Genomic DNA, 16,704 nt, shown 5'->3' on the forward strand with positions numbered 1-16,704 from the left:
GTAGGCGGTGGGCCATGCAACATATATAGGACAGTCTTGGACCAATTTATGGAGTAGCCAGAATGTTTTCCAAAATTGGCCAGGACGTGAAAGAGATTATAAACAGAGGCGGCGGAGTTGGACATATACACCAATATGTTGTCCGCGTAAAGTGAGATTTCGTCGACAACACCCTCGGCCCAGCTAACCCTGATGACAGTTTGATCGTCAGCACTGTGTTGTGGCCATACCCAAAAGAATCTAGTGCACAAATCCACTGAAACTAAAATATATTTATGTGCAGTATCTGAAGAAAAGGGACCGCAGTGATCAAGCAAAAGGACGATCAGTAATGCAAAGCGGTGTTTGTGGTGGACGTGGTACCGCAGAAGGCTTGATTTGTTGACAGATGTCACAAGAAAGTACATAATTGCGGGTCTGTTTATATAAACCACACCACCAATAACGTTGCTGCAAGAAATGGTCGCAGACATGCCGGCATGGGCCGAAGCCATGCCTTCGTGTGCGCTTGATTAAAGTGTGTCTGCGGTCCTCGTTGGGAATCAGCCGATATCCAACTTCTGGTATTCTAGAAAAAGAAACTTGTTCGGGGGTTAACTAATAAGAATATTTAGAAGGGAAACCTTGAGGGTAATTGAGTCCTCCTTAGTAGCAGCTATTGCTGCCAAAATGTCATTATCAATCATAGTTTTGGATTTAGTAAAGGCTGGTACGGAACACGTGGCTACTGCAGATTTGGCTGCTTCATCAGCCAAACAATTCCCAAGAGCGTGTGCTCCCACACACTGGTGGCCAAGAGTATGTATAACATATGTGAGTGGCAGACGTAGTTTAAGATCTGCTACTTGTGCCCAAAGCGTTTTATGCTTAATTGTGCTGCCTTTAGAATCTCGATAATCATGTTGAGACCAAAAGAATAAGTTGTCATTGAAAGATTGAATACGGTAATAAGAGTTGCAGACAATGAGTTGAAAGATTTGGATCAGCAAACTCGAGAGCAAGAACCAGAGCACGCAGCTCAGGCAATTGTTCAGTACAGTCTCCCAGTACCCGAGTATGCACGATGGAAGATTTGAACTCTCCATTCACTATTGTACCTGCTACAATGGCACAAGCAGCTCAGTAAGCATGTTTAGAACCCTTGGCCGGTTGCGCCAAACCATTCGTGTAAATGATACATGCGTACTCCTCCAAAGGAAGCAAAGACAGGGGAGGTGGATGAACAGATTCATACTCCAAGAACTCCTGTCTCTGAAGAGAGGGGCCAAAGATAAATGTGTAGTCCGGGGACGTCAAGGAAGTAGCCCATTGTATCCAACGGGGATGCAAAGCCTTGGAGTTTGGCACACTAGTCTTTGTCACTGCTTCTAAAGCAGGGTAAGGTGTAACCACCAAAATGCGTTTTCCCTGTGCCAGTGCGTGTTCATTTAGGACCGCCATTTGCACAGCTGTCAACTTTTTCAGCAGTTGAAAACCTAATCTTGGTCAAAGTGTACAAATATGATTATTATGCAATAGATTCTGTGTCTCTTTCATTGTACGTCAAGTAAGTGAAACCCACTGCACCTGGCACAATTCTTATCACCATGTTAGTGTGGTTATCACACGTCAACATGTACTTTAGATTCAAGCAAATCCGATTGCAAAGAAAGTAAAATAGCGGAACGTTCTGGTAACCAGTTGGCTTTTGAAAATGTAGGTTGTACCAAGACATGAAGCGGCTTGGTATGCTGGGCATATTCGGGAATATAAGAATGCCCAAAATTCAAAAATCCCAGCAAAGACTGAAGTTTTTTCAGGGTAGTTGGAGACTGCAAACGTGCGCTTTGCTCAGAAAGTGGGGAGTAAAGCCCCGACCTACATTGTTGAGCTCATAGCCCACAACCGTATAACATGCGGTGTGGGATTGGGCAAAATTAAATTTGTAGCCGTAGTCCGCAAATTCCAGAATTATGCAGTCAACACAGCGCAGATTTGGGCATAATTCGTCGTCTGTGAGATAGATATCCATATACGATTGTGCATCTGGATCTATGCTGTCCAATAGAGAGACAACACGTGCGGCGAAAACCCTGGGGCTATTTTTATACCCAATAGGCAAACGCCGTTTTTTTTTCTGTTTTCCACCGGCCTTGAATGCGCTCCATTGACTACAATCAGGGGACAGGTTTTCGCTATAAAAACCATTGGAAATATCAAATGTTTTATATTGTTTATGATCTATGCTGTCTAATAAAGCAGAGCTATGGGTATTCTGTACCGCAATGGTCCTACAATGAGAATTCAAATTCCGGTAATCAAAAACTATGCGGTAAGACCCATCGGGTTTAAATACAGTAAAAAGTGGATTATTCATTGGTGACACACAGGTTTCAATCACTCCTTGATACTCCAACTGGGCGAGAATATCTGCAGCGGACCTTTGACTTCCCGCTGTATGGGATATTGGGGTTGTGGTTGAGGCATAGACCACAATGGAATAGCTTGTGGCGGTGAATCTTTATCCCAGCCAACTTGATTACAGTACAGTGCCAGTGCCAGAGGCAAAGCCCACTCAGCTGCAAAAGCCTCTGCATGCTCTTTAGGGACGTAATGCGAAAAACTCAGAAGTATCATGTCCTCCCTGCCTATCCGTGTACAGGAGCACTGCTTCTCAATTTTCTGGATCTAGTCTGGTGCCTGGGTGATATTCCAAGTTGAGGAATTGGCAGTTGGACAGAGTAACCACCAGAATGAGCATTACTGAAGTTAAGTAACTTATTCATTACTCACTCTAACGCATACATTCTTTCTCCCATTTACACACACTATGACTCACTCTTTTTTATTGGAACATACCATTTGATCGCAGCCATAGGCATTCCATTGTGTACTACAACTTTATCATTACAATTGTCACTTAAGTTACTTAACATAATGAAGAAATATATTACTAATACTATGTGGATAATATGATTTCAGAATTGGGTTGGGCTATTGATAAGGGGGTAAGTTTGAGGGAACGAGGTTAAGACTGTTAAGTTAATGGTTATATGTAAGGGGTTAAGATTTAGAGGTTATGAATATGGTTAAAAGTAAGTGGTTAAAGGTATGGGGCAAGAGGTTGAGAGTACCTGTAAGGGGTAAGTGCTATTAGGTTAGTGTAGGGGTAAGTGGTAAGTATATAATGGTAAGGAGTTAAAGGGATGGATTTCAGGAGGTCAAAATAGTTAAGCAGTTATGATTCCAAAAAAGTGCCACTTTTTGACTAGTTATCGCATGGAATGATTCGAGGTGATCTGTCAACTGGGGTCTGAGAAAAAAAGGGCTTCCCAGAACTCGTTTCCCCTTTAAATTTTTCTGTGGACACTTCAGACACAGCTACAGCTCAAACTGCAGAAAAGATTTGCATCAAATTTGGCAGAAAGCTGGAACTCGGCCAAGTAAGAATGTTTTTGTGATTTGGTGTAAAATGGGTCAGTATCCCTGACAGATCTCAGCTGAGATCTTATTGGCTTTCATCATGATCAACCAGGATATGGCGTTATCCATCTTAAGCCTCTGGACTCAGCCAGAGCCAGAAAAAAAGGTTAAAAAAAGACACATGATTGCAGGGTAATGATATTTTGCTATTGGTGGCGCACAAAATGTTTAAATAATAAAATAAAAAATATTGCAGTGAATTCGCGGAGGATCCACGAATCTGTGGCAACATTTTTTTTTAAGGAATGCTACTTTAAAAAAACAAAAACTCCTTTGGGCTGGACTGTGCAAATTATTTCTATAGGGGTGTGTGTGAGGCCCAGGAACCCAGTCTCCCGAGGCTGATGTGAAAATGAGGGGCATCGCCCTTGAGTAAAATTCTGTCCAAAGAAGGGAAAAAAAGTGAAGTCGTGGCTTTTTTGCCCCGTCTCCCCTACCTAAAAAGGCCCTGGGGCTGAATTCCACAAAACGAGGGCCAGGAAACACATATTGCTTCTGCCTGGCAGGAGCAGTGCTTGCTCCAGAAGCATGCAGGGGACCCTGGGACTCCACCTGCGTCGCCAACTTGGCGGGTGCCTTGTTTAATGGAATTTGGCACCTGGGGGAATGGGTCCTCGGGGCCTATTAAGGCTCTTGGAGGGAGGGGTGATCGCGCTCCCTCCTACCTTATATTTGAGTAATTGCCAGAGGGGATGGGGTCCCCGGGCGGCGGGCCACTATTGGCTAAGGGAGGGAAGCCGTGCGCCCCCATCCCCTATACAAATATATTTTGGCCTCAGTGGTGATGTGAACCCTGGGGCTTGAAATACCTCGGGGAGGGGTTCTGCGTGCCATCTACCCTTAAAAAAAAAAAAGTCTTGGAGGAGGGGGTCCCCGCGACCCGAAGTGGCTTGGGGAGACTGTATATGAACGAGCATGTGAGTGAGGTCGTAAAATTGATGTTCCATTCGAGGATGTAACGTTCTATTTCAGTCTTTACTTGGCCCCTTGAAGGATGACTCGTTTTCCTCTAATATATTCTGTTTAAGAATTACGAAACAACCCAGTATGGTTCTATAATGCTGAACACACCAGTGTTAATGTTTTCATCATCCGGGCTCTGTACTCACTATTGATTTTGCTTGATTTTTCTTTGATGTTACTGAGAACAGGTCTCCACATAGTTTTATCAATGCTCCGGATGTTTAGTTAGTCAATCGTGGTATTGATTTACTTCTAAAAGTGAAATAAAGGCAGTGTTGAATTGAAAAATATAACTAACGTTGTTCGGGGCTACGTTTGCAGAGCTATTTACTTAAAACCGCTAGAAAAGCATCTGATTAAGTGTGTTGAACATGTGTTTGCTTTTAAAAAATAGATCTCTAATTTTATCAGCGACTGACTTTGTGATAAGATACATACTTGAGTGATATATTTGCATTCTTGCAGCAGTGCATGCGCTCTACCCCACACCGAATTACAAAACAATACCACAGCATTGTGTAAAATGCAGTTGTAAGTAAGACAAATTAGAAATGTATTGTACTGTACCTCAGTGACAAGAAATGTAACTATGCGACCCTTTCTTTAAGATTTAATACACAGAGCAATTATTTTTAGGTGCCCTGGAGCCGAGTGTTACCTTCACACTCTAGGCCATTTTGGTGATGCCAAAATGCTTTGGATTGTTAAATTAAGTGGTAAAATACGTTTTCATGTTGTTTTCAATGGATTAGGTTAAAAGATATCCTTTCCGCCTCATTGTTGCAACAGCAATTTAAAAATATGTATCAGCAAAAACACTTCTGTATAAATACGTAAAACAGTTCCTGAAGCTTCATATTTTCTGCGTACATTGACTTTAACGGTGAAAAGCTTATATTACTGTCCGATTTGCTGGTGTATTCAGGGGTTGTGTCTGTGAGGTAGTTCCTATTGCTGACTAGGAGCTACTTTCACCTCTTTAGTTTCACCAATGATAGTTGTGCCTGAGCATTTGAGGCTGTGCTTTGGCATATTTTGGATGGTTGCATTTGGCCATTTGTGGATGCCATTGAGAAGTTCAGGCGTTACAGTATATTTTGACTCTACGTGGGTACATGATTTCTATGCCTGTTATACATCAAGGTAGTTCCATTTGCATATCAAGGCAATAACCTAGTTATCATGTGGCTGATAACTAAAAAGGCGTTAATCTGCTATTTACACATTGCAAAATAATTGCTTTGGCACATATGTGATCTACATGAACTAAGATGATGCCTTGATCTGCAGGGTGCAGCAAACAATGAAGTGATGGTTGAAATGCTTGAATTAGTCTCAGCTACTGACCTCTCCTCAGGCCGCATCCCAGTCTATCGTTTTTTCACCAACCATTCACCTCCGATTAGATGAAGCCATATGCAAATCAGCCTTGGACTTGCTCAAATAAGAACAGTTCATCCTGAACTGCCAAGTCGGGTCCTCTCCAAATTGGAACACAAGCAACCAAAGTTCAGGTTCAGTCTGGAATGAGGCCTAAGTGATCGCCAGTGGCTGAGATTAATTCAAGCATTCCTTTCTCTCCTTGTTGTTTTTGATCTGCAGTGTATCACCTTGATAGTCCAGGGTCTCAACCATCCAATGGCTGCCGTTGTTACAATACGTGATATCACTTAATGAAAAAAAATCCTGCAATGTTATTTAGGGCAAAGATTACAAGATCACACAATATTTGAAGTCTTTAGGTTCAGAGGTCATGATGCTCATAAGAAAGTTAGGTCTACAACATCTCTTTAAATTCTATATCTATCACTTACATCCTCTTGAGGTTCTATTTCTTACTTGATGGAAGACTTTTAAGCGAGTAGCTGTAGTTTCTAACACCTCAGATGATACTAATTTAGCATTTCTTCTATTTGATCTACAGTGTAAAATGATGATGACAAATGTTGCTCAAAAGGAATCGGCTTCAGTTATGTTTTCCTTATTCTGGGCAGTACAAGGGAGCCTACTTTCATGGTGCTACTTGCAACTTAAAACAAGTGAATCCACTAACCAGCATCTGGCCAGAGAAATTCTTGTAAAATGTAAGTGCTACAGGTAAACAGAGTCTACTTTCAGAGAATTATTTGTATGCTTGCATATTTCTCTATGGAAACGTCATTATACATGTTTTGTGATCTTTAAGTGAATATTTTGAATGTAGCATTGTTACAATTTTCAAACATTTTTAATATTCTATCTTTTGGGCTCTTGGAGAAAAATAACAACACTCTGGAGTAAATACAGAAGGTACTAATGTTACGAAAAGGAAAACGCAACTATTGAATATTGTTAAGACTACTGGCTCTAGAGAATAATTGGATTAAATTAACAGGAGAACTCAAGGAGTCTTGTTGCCAAACAATCCAGAAGAGACAACATTTGTTCCCGTCCTTGCTAAAGTTACTGTCTGCAGCGCAGTGGATGACATTACTGGATATTCAGGCTTTATTTCTGAGCTGCTTTACTCCCCTTATGGTTGAGGCTTTCCCCATCGTTGACAGTGCTCCTTTCAACAGTCAACCCTATGACAACATAAACTTCAGCATTTCCTTGTCATCGAAGATGTTATCTCCATCATCATCGGGGCCTTATTTGCTGATCTCTATATTTTCATAGTTACGTACAAAGATGTCTTCCTTGATATCAGGAATGTTGTTGATATTTGAACCATAATCTGAGTTTAGTAACTGAAGACCTACGGGTGAGCTTTCTGGAAAGTCCACTGAAAGAGGGGATAACAAAACCGAGCACCCTGGAAGAGGCCGCTTTATTTGTATTCAGCCATTTTTGACCTTTGCATACAAATACATAAATTAGATAGGGATGAGAAGAGAAGAAGGTGTAAGTCAAGTAAATCAAATGAGAATTAGAGGGACAGAAAACATTTATTTAAATGTATTATTATTTATTTAAGAAATTTATAAAGCACACTATCACCTTACAGGCATCCTTGCGCTGAGGCTTCACAGAGAGTGACAAACAGAGGGAGGTGGCAGGAATACCACCCGGTTAAACCTTAGGAAACAACCAGGTTTTAACACGTTTCCTGAAGGGGAGAAGTTCCTCAAGTTGACGGATCTCCAAGGGCAGACTGTTCCAGAGTTTAGCAGCAGCAACTCCAAAGGATCTACCCCCTGACCTAGCTTTCTTAACTCTGGGTACTCTCACCAGACGTGCCGTTGCTGAGCGGAGTGCTCTGGTTGGGGTGTACCAGACCAATTTAGCTTGCAGTGATCTAAGATCAAACCCATGAAGGGTTTTAAAAACAAGGCAGAGGGATTTGAATTGTACTCTCTGCCTAAGAGGGAGCCAGTGGAGTTCAGCCAACGCTGCTGAGGCAGAAGATCTTCTAGGCCAGCCAAGGACCAGCTTGGCAGCGGCGGACTGAATTCTTTGGAGTCTATCAGCAGACTCGGAGACTCGAGCAATAGGGCGTTACAGTAATCTAGTCTACTCAAGATAGTGCACCTGACCACTAAAGCCCGGGCCTGCGAGGCAAGTAGCGGTAAGATCTTTCGAAGAGACCTGATAAGGGCAAAGCAGAAGGACACTGTTTTCACTACCTGAGCTTCCATGCTCAACTTACTGTCCATCATGACGCCCAAATTACGGACAGTTTTAACAGTTGAACTTTTATAGATGTTTCTGGAGGCCAGAAATTATCCGGAAAAGGTTTAGGAATCCGATTTGCAGCGCAGAAAAGCACCTCAGTCTTGCTAGCGTTAAACTGCAAGGAGTTATTATGTAACCAACCGGCAGTGTCCCGCAGACAGTCATGAAGGGTCTCCAGCGGGATCGACTCCTCACCCTCCCAAGACAGAATTAGTTGGGTGTCATCTGCGTAGTTGATTGCATTGATCTTATAAGACTTTATCTATGCAATCAGGGGTTTCAGGTAAAGGTTAAACAAGATCGGGCAAACTGCCGAACCTTGAGGAACCCCTTGTGACACCGGAAAGAACGCAGATTGAAAAGTGGGGCTGGACACTGCCTGCTTTCTATCCTGCAAAAAGGAGCGGAACCAGCGCAAGGCACCACCACTCACCCCGGCCTCACTCAGTCTTCTCAGGAGGATCTCGTGGTTTACCGTATCAAATGCGGCATACAGGTCAAGCAGAATCCGAGCTGATGCTTGACCTCTGTCTGCACGCCTTTGAAGATCATCCATGGCGGTAATCAGCGCCGTCTCGGTCCCGTGGGCTGGACGAAAGCCAAATTGTATTTCTACCAGAAATTGGTGCTGCTCCAGATGTTTAGAAAGGAGTGAGCTAACCCAACGTTAAACAATTTTTGCTGGGAACGGTAGCAAGGAGATTGGTCTATAGATCTTTAAACATTCCGGGTCCAGAGATGGTTTTTTCAAAGTGGGGATACCAAGGCCTGTTTCCAGTGTGTAGGAACTATACCACTAGCCAAAGATTGATTACAGATCCTGCAGAGGGTAGGAAATAGTTCCTCTCCTTAGTCTTTCCAGATCTTATGAGGGATTGGGTCCAAGGGTGAGCCAGATGAAATTCCCCGAGCCAGCCTGCCGAAGTCCTCCTCCGTAACGGGAGGAAACTCCGAGAGTAAATCAGCAGGCTGCCAGCCAGGGCACTCATCCCCATCCTCTGCGCCCCCATCCCCTAGGCCAAAGGAGCTAGTTGAGTCAGTAGCTGTACTGAGATCGTTAATGATGGTATCAATTTTTTCCTTAAAAAACGAAGCCAAATTATCGCAGAGTACCTGCGTGGGGGGGAATCGACTTCTTAGAGCAGTCAGGGCTAGTTAAACTGTTCAGAATACGAAAGATGCTCCTAGAGCTATTTGCGGCGCTGCAAATCGTAGAGCAGAAGTAGTCTTTGGATTTGTGAATCAGGGTCTTATATACGGCGAGTTTAGCTTTCCAAAGCTGTCTGCTAGAATCTTTATAACCTTGCCTCCATTTCCTCTTGGCCTGTTTGCAGGCTAGTTTTAAGGCCCTTAAGGATTCATTAAACCAAGGAGCCGAGGCTCTGCCCTTATAACTACGTTTTTTTTAATGGGGCGAGAGAATCTACTATCGTGGTGATCCTATGACACAATGAAGCGTAGTTCTCATCAACCTGATTATCTGGGGAAAAACTGTCTCCAACCTTAAATACCAAATCAGGGGATCCCAGCCGCCTAAGGGCTTTCCAGTCCCTACAAAAAAATTCAGTAGTAACACCTGGTGCCTGGGTTCGGACACCACTGCTATTAACATAAAATTTGAGTAAGAAATGATCAGTCCAATCCATGGGCAAAATTTCTCCCAAGTACACTAACTGGGGGACCGAAAAAATAAGGTCAAGTCGGTGTCCATCCTTGCGAGTGGCTTCCATGAAATGCTGGTGGAGGCCAATACTTTCACAAGAGTGGAGAAGATTGAGCAGCCCGGCATCCAAAGAGCCATTCAGCCACAAATTGAAATCCCCTAGGACTATCAATTTGTTATGGGAGGCAGCCATATTAGTAAGGGTGGTTAGCAGCGAATGTTGTTGCTGGGCGTTAAAGGTCCCAGGTGGTCTATAGCAAATGACCCCAGTGAAGATAACCCCAGATTAACTATTAATGGATAGGCCAAGCAGCTCTACTCCATTAACCGGGTCCATATCGATGGTCGCAATTTGCCAGGAAGCCCTATAGATGACCCCCACCCCACCACCACGACCTTTAGGTCTAGGGAGGTGAAGAATTTTGTAGTCCTGCGGGCAAGCCCAGCCCAGATCGATCTCACAGTCGAGGTGAGTCCAGGTCTCGGTAATGAATAGGGCATATAGCTGATGTGATTCCACCAATAATTGAATTTCCACTTTGTGTTTGGGCAGAGACCTCACGTTAAGCCCACAAGAAAAGATGCCCCCAGTCACAAAGTCACTCAACGGGAGAGCATACTCCGTAAATTAAAGATGTCCCTTGTTGGCATGCTCGCCTATGTTAAGCAAGGTCTCCCGGGAATAATGGAGGGGAACCTCAACCAGAAGGGGGGTACTCCTGCTAGTGAAAAGAGCAGCATGGCTGGCGCTGGGCGCGGCCTTGGCACGGACGGGCGCAGACGGGCTTGCCTTAGGCGCCAAACATAAAGGAAAGTGTACCGTGGGAGTTAAAAATATATCATCGAAACATTATCATGATTCAATTCTACAAGCTCTGTTATAAGAGGGCATGGGTTTTTCAGTGGGTGTAGCGCCTATGTCAAACAATTTATTGGAAGATCATATGTTGATCTTTAGGCACTCAAAAAAGTAATTGTTGGAGCTTTTCACACATTATTCTTTAAAAAAATTTTTTTTTTACTGTTTTTATTAAACAAAAAGGTTTTGGTCATCGCTTACAATTAAGCATTGGTTGCAGCAGTATTGATAGAGCGCGCAGGTCACCCGACTAACTTTGTTACCAAATAATGCACACTTGGGCCCATAAAATATTGTCATTACACTTTAATCAGGTAAACTACACACTACTATCAGCAATTAATTTCCTTTCTGTTTATTCTCGTGTACCTGACTTACCAATCCTCGTCACAGGTACCTAAGATCACAATGGATCAAGGAGCTAGCTGTGGAATAAGTAGACAACACAATACAATATACAATTTTAATAATGATTGTACTCTTTATAATAACCACAGACCCAAGAAGTTTTGAAAACTTTTATCTAATCATCATCATCATCATCATATGCCATGAGCCAAAGATTTACACAGATCAAACTGTCTATAACTAGAATTAGAAATATCGTATAGCTATGAATGAGGGTAAGAATCATTTAGAAATCGAAAAATAAAGGGAAGGAGAAATAAGGAACATGCTATTTAGATTAACAGACTTTCACAACTTCACTAAAGGCGGGTAAAGAAAGGGAACATGCTAAATCAAAGTAGACTTTCGAAATTCACTAACGGTTCAAAGGAAACGAAACTTAGGCAATTTGATTTATCTAGATGTACTTATTAACTATAGGGAGGGTAAGAATGGAATATAAACTATATATGCAAACAATTTAGTATTTGTCTAAAGGTGGGTAGAAAGTGGAACATGCTAATAGACAAAATGCATGAAAATCTCATTTATAGAGGACAGGGGAAGAAAAGGAACGTATGCAATTATGTTTTATTCGAGACTTTAGGAAGGAAGTTTAGATAAAACGAACACCCACACAGACTTATATTTACCTAGGTAGAATGAAGACCAATCCTGGCCACGGGTCAGTTTGGAAAGACGGGAAAAAACCTCAAGGCCTTAGGTTGCCAGTAGGCGAGCAGGTACAGCTCGTGGACAGTTAGGACAGGATAACCCCAGAATTTGGATCAGGACCGGGTTCACCAAAAGGTACGACCAACACCCGCAGCTTCGGTTGCAACGCCTGCGCTACTGCCTCTCTGCAAGGATTCTGCCAATAACCCCGATTGGGTTCTCGAATCTCCCAGCAAAGTGCTTCGCCAGCACTTTAGGTTTCCTAAAACCCCGACTGGGTCTGTGGAAAAATACGGACAGAGTGCTCCGCAGCTCTCTGTATCAGTCACCTATAGAGTGCGTTGGGTCAGTGACAGGTCAGCTATTCGGACAAGTCGGACAATTTCTCTAGCTAAACTTAGGCTAGTTATACTGTTTTTCGGGTCAGTGTACCACCCCCAAATGCTGCAAGTGAAAGGATCCCCAATTCTGATTGGACAAAGAAGGAGGTTAAGTCATCACACCACCTAAATTTTAGACTTTCTCAGGCTTAATATTCAGTTTTCGTACCCACCCCTTACATTCTAGTTTCCCATGGCATATATTTTACAGAGAACAATAGAGTATACCACAGTTTATTACAAATGTAACAATTTCAGGTACAGTTCAGCTTCGTCCTGCTGGGTTACAGGTCGATTCCCAGGAGCATCTTAGCCGAGGCTGCCAGCTGGCTGGGTTCCACTGCTGCATGGTTTTCTTTTCCCCCATCATGTGACTGGTACCATACGGGCTTCCAAAATGGTGTAGTAAGCACCTCCCAGGCCCAAAGAATACGATACATGAAAAGCAAGCGCAAATAATTTAGAAACACAGAATAAAAGATTACACTGTATACCATGAAATGGCTATACTATATCCCTTACTTTATAATAACTATTGCATTAGGGTAAGTGCAGAACAAACAGCTTTGCAAAAGCGGCAATGCAAGCTCAGAGCATGTGAGAACATAAAGCAGCCATCTGTAAGTGCATTGCGCATGAGCAATAAATTCCCACCAGAACTGCGAGTACGTCACATCACATGGGTATGACCGACGCATGCGCAGACTAATTCCCGCGTAGCAGCAGCAGTCATTTTAGGTGGCAAGCGTATTACCTTTTAGTAAACACATAGGCAAGCGTCTCTGGGACACCCAGTGTAGTGTAAAATGTGCAATATTAGTATGAAAAAACAGATTGGTTGCATAGTTAGTTACTCGAGATTCATGAATACAAGCAAGTCGCTAAATGTGCACATATGGCAGGGTAAGAGGCTCACTGATCATACATATCAAGGCGATAACGGTTCGTCTAGGGCGGGGACAAGTGGGGGTTCACAGACATTGCCACAATACACATTCCAATTAGTCCAAACTGCTATCCATTTTCGGTGGCAGCCACATGTTACATATACAATATTTTCCCTTACCATACACCAGTCCATATCTCCCTTCCAGGCACTAAGCGTTGGTGGTGCCGCCGCTCCCCACAGACGGGCAATTTTCCGTTTGGCCACCATCTGAAAGAAACACGTTAGTGTTAGATTCCTTACCTTAGAATATCCCCAGGCGTCAGTCTGGATCCGGAAACTTTTGCGTAGCAGTACCCCTGCCTGTCGGTAGGCGTCATCTGCAGGCGTCCCCTGCGGCTCCGCGTCCGTCGTCGGCGTCGTGCGCCGTGATGACGTCGCTGGAGTATATAGACGCCGCCTCCGCGCGCTGACGTCAGTTCTTCTTTTTTCCGCGCCAGTAAGCGCAGATCCGAAGAGCAGTACTCCGGTCTTTTGACCAAGTTTTTCGAATTGTTATTTCACTCTTTGTGCCTGATAGGATGCCTGGGTTCAAGCACTGTGATGACTGTGAACGCACGATGTCGGTCACGGACCATCACCGCCTCTGTCTCCGGTGTCTGGGCCCCGACCACGACGTGGACTCCTGCGTCGACTGCCGGGCCCTCACCAACAAGGCTAGGCGGGAGCGGTCCCGCAAGCTACTGGAGCTCCGGGTGTCGGCCCCACGTCGGTCCGGCCGGAGGTCGAGAGAGCGTTCGAGGGAGCGGTCGCGGAGCCGCGCCGAGCGTTCCGGAAGTCGACACCACTCGTCGGGCTCATCAGGTAAGAAGCACAAGAAGTCGGGGCGTCGTCATCGTACCCCCGACTCCCCCCCGACGCTCGCGCGATGCGGCCGGGGGCTCGGGTGACCCCAACCCCGCGGCTCCGCGAGAGTCGCCGGCGCGGCCTGCCTCATACCCTCCGGTCCCTGGGCACGGCGCGACGCCTGAGGAGATCGAGGCGTTCCTCATGGCCATGAGGGCGCTCGGTTCTCCGACGGGGCCTACGGCGCCTTCGGGCCCAGTGCCACCGTCTGGGGGCCCTAGCGGTTCGGGTGTCCCTGCCTTGGCGCCGTCGGGTGCTCCGGCCCCCGGCGCCGCCGACGGCTCCGACCCCGGCGCCGCAAGGGCCTTCGGGATCGGCGCCGGCTGGTCTTCCGGCCTCTCCGGCGCCGTTACCATCGGGGTTACCCCCGACGCCGTCCCCGCGCGGCGCCGGTTCTCCGGCCGGCAACGGGGCTCCGACGCCGGCTCCGGGCGGCGCCGTCCCCTTACCTTCCCCGACGCCGGACGCGGAGTCGGACCGGCGTCGCTCGACGCCGGCTCGGCGCCGGTGGGGCCCATGAACCCCGAGGAGCCGGTCTACATCGTTGACTCCGAATACGGAGAGGATGAAGAGTTCGGTGAAGGTTGGGAGGGGTCCGAGGACCCTCTGTCACGCGAGTGCCAGTATGACCCGGACTGGACAGGTGACTTGGGGGATGCCAGTGGTCTGGACGACTCTCCTAACCCTGGTTTGGTCTCTCCTCCTTCCGTGGCATCGGTGGAGGGAGCTGCATATTCAGTGGTGCTGATGAGGGCTGCCAAGGCCTTACACATTGAGCTCCCCGTCGCGGCCGTGAGGCCTAACATCCTCACTGAGGTCTTCAAACCGCAGTCATGCCTACAGGAGCCACTGCTGCCGTTTAATGAAGCCTTGTCAGACGTTCTGTTGGGCACGTGGTCCAGGCCCGCTTCAGGTGCGCCTGTTGATCGGAACGTGGCCAGGCGCCACCGTCCTTGTCCGGACGACCCCAAGTTCCTGTCTACCCACCCCACTCCTGAGAGTCTGGTGATCCAGGCCTCGACCTCCCAGTCCGCATTCCCGTCGGCCCCGCCCGACCGGGAATCCAAGAGGTATGACCAGTTTGGCAAGAAGGTCTTCTCGTCCATTAGTTTGGGCCTGCGGTCTTGCAACACCGCTTGCCTCTTGGGCCGCTACACCCACTCTGTGTGGGATACGGTCGCGGAACTGCTGCCAGAATGCCCCATGGAGGTGCGGGCAAAACTCGGTCAGGCTGTGGCTGAGGGCCGAGATGCAGCTAAGTATTCGATTAGGTGTGGTCTTGATACGACCGACTCGCTGGGCAGGGCGATGTCCACGACGGTGGCGATTCGTCGCCACGCCTGGCTGAGATCCGCCAACTTTTCGGCAGATGTCCAGAATACATTGATGGACATGCCGTTCGATGGCTGTCACCTGTTCGGTGACAAGGCGGACCACGCGCTGGAACGCTTCAAGGACTCCAGGGTCACGGCCAAGTCCTTGGGTCTCTCGACCCAGCGTCAGCAACCGGGTTCGTTTCGCCCCTTTCGTGGCCAAGGAAGGGGCGCCCCCACACGTGCTGCCAGCCACGCGCCGCAACAATCCTTTCAACGCGGTGGCGGCCGTGGAAACCGCCGTGGTGGCGGTCGGGGACAACGGCGGGGTCAGACCACACCTTCCCCCGCAGCATCTGCCTCAAAATCCTCCTAGTCCGTGCTTTCGGCCCCATGTGACGCCAGTGGGTGGCAGGGTTCGCCATCACCACGCTCGCTGGCGCACGATCACTTCGGACAGGTGGGTGCTGCAAATCGTCCGAAGGGGCTACTCCCTCCCCTTCGAGACCCCTCCTCCAGCCATGCCACCGCAGAACCACCGTGTGTCGGGGGACCACTTGGCACTTCTGCAGGAGGAAGTTACGGCCCTCTTGGCCAAGGGGGCCATCGAGCGCGTTCCTGGGCCAGAAGTAGGGCGTGGTTGCTATTCCCACTACTTTCTGGTACCCAAGAAGGACAAGGGGGGCCTACGTCCTATCTTGGATCTAAGGAACGTCAACGGCTTCCTCCGGAAGGAGAAGTTCAAGATGTTGACGTTAGCTCAGGTCTTGGCTGCTCTAGACCCGCAAGACTGGATGGTAGCGTTGGACTTGCAGGATGCCTATTTTCACATCCCCGTCCTGCCGGCCCACCGGCGTTACCTGCGGTTCACGGTAGGCCAGGAGCACTTTCAGTTTATCGTGCTTCCCTTCGGCCTTACCAGCGCCCCACGGGTGTTCACAAAGGTGATGGCGGTGGTCGCAGCCCATCTGCGCAGGTTGGGGGTTTCAGTCTTCCCCTACCTAGACGACTGGTTGTTGAAGGCGGGCTCGCCCCAGACAGTCGTCCACCACCTTCAGATGACGGCAGACCTCTTGCACGACCTGGGGTTCTCCATCAATGTGCCGAAATCACACCTGTGTCCCTCTCAAAAGCTCCTTTTCATCGGAGCAGTTCTGGACTCGGCGCAGTTTCGGGTTTATCCTCCGGAACGGCGGGTCCGGGATATTCAGGCTTTGATTCCCATCTTTCAGCCGCTATCCCGGGTTTCGGTCAGGTTGACGCTGCGGCTGCTGGGACTGATGGCTTCCTGCATCCTTCTGGTGCATCACGCCCGGTGGCGGATGCGGGCTCTGCAGTGAGACCTGAAGTTTCAGTGGGCCCAGCATCAGGGCAACTTGTCCGACCACGTCTTGATCTCGGAGGGCGCTGCGAGACAACTGCAGTGGTGGCTTACGGACCGCGATTGGGTCAGAGGCAGATCCCTCTCCCTTCCCCAACCGGAGCACGTTGTCGTGACGGACGCGTCCCTCCAGGGCTGGGGTGGCCACTTGGGAGAGGCAGAGATCAGAGGCATC

At 47.2% G+C, this 16,704-nt stretch overlaps 1 protein-coding gene across 1 annotated transcript in view; it reads left to right on the forward strand.

Annotated features, from left to right (window-relative positions):
- Positions 1-16,704, forward strand: part of ZZEF1 (zinc finger ZZ-type and EF-hand domain containing 1) — a 1,733,356-nt gene that overhangs the window by 423,017 nt on the left and 1,293,635 nt on the right. The window contains exon 19 of the mRNA XM_086954803.1: positions 6,350-6,509. Within this exon, the coding sequence (XP_086810929.1) occupies positions 6,350-6,509 (160 nt within the window). The remainder of the gene's footprint in view (positions 1-6,349; positions 6,510-16,704) is intronic.

Source organism: Lissotriton vulgaris, chromosome 2_1 (assembly GCF_964263255.1).
Source record: "Lissotriton vulgaris chromosome 2_1, aLisVul1.2, whole genome shotgun sequence".
Lineage (NCBI taxonomy): Eukaryota > Metazoa > Chordata > Amphibia > Caudata > Salamandridae > Lissotriton > Lissotriton vulgaris.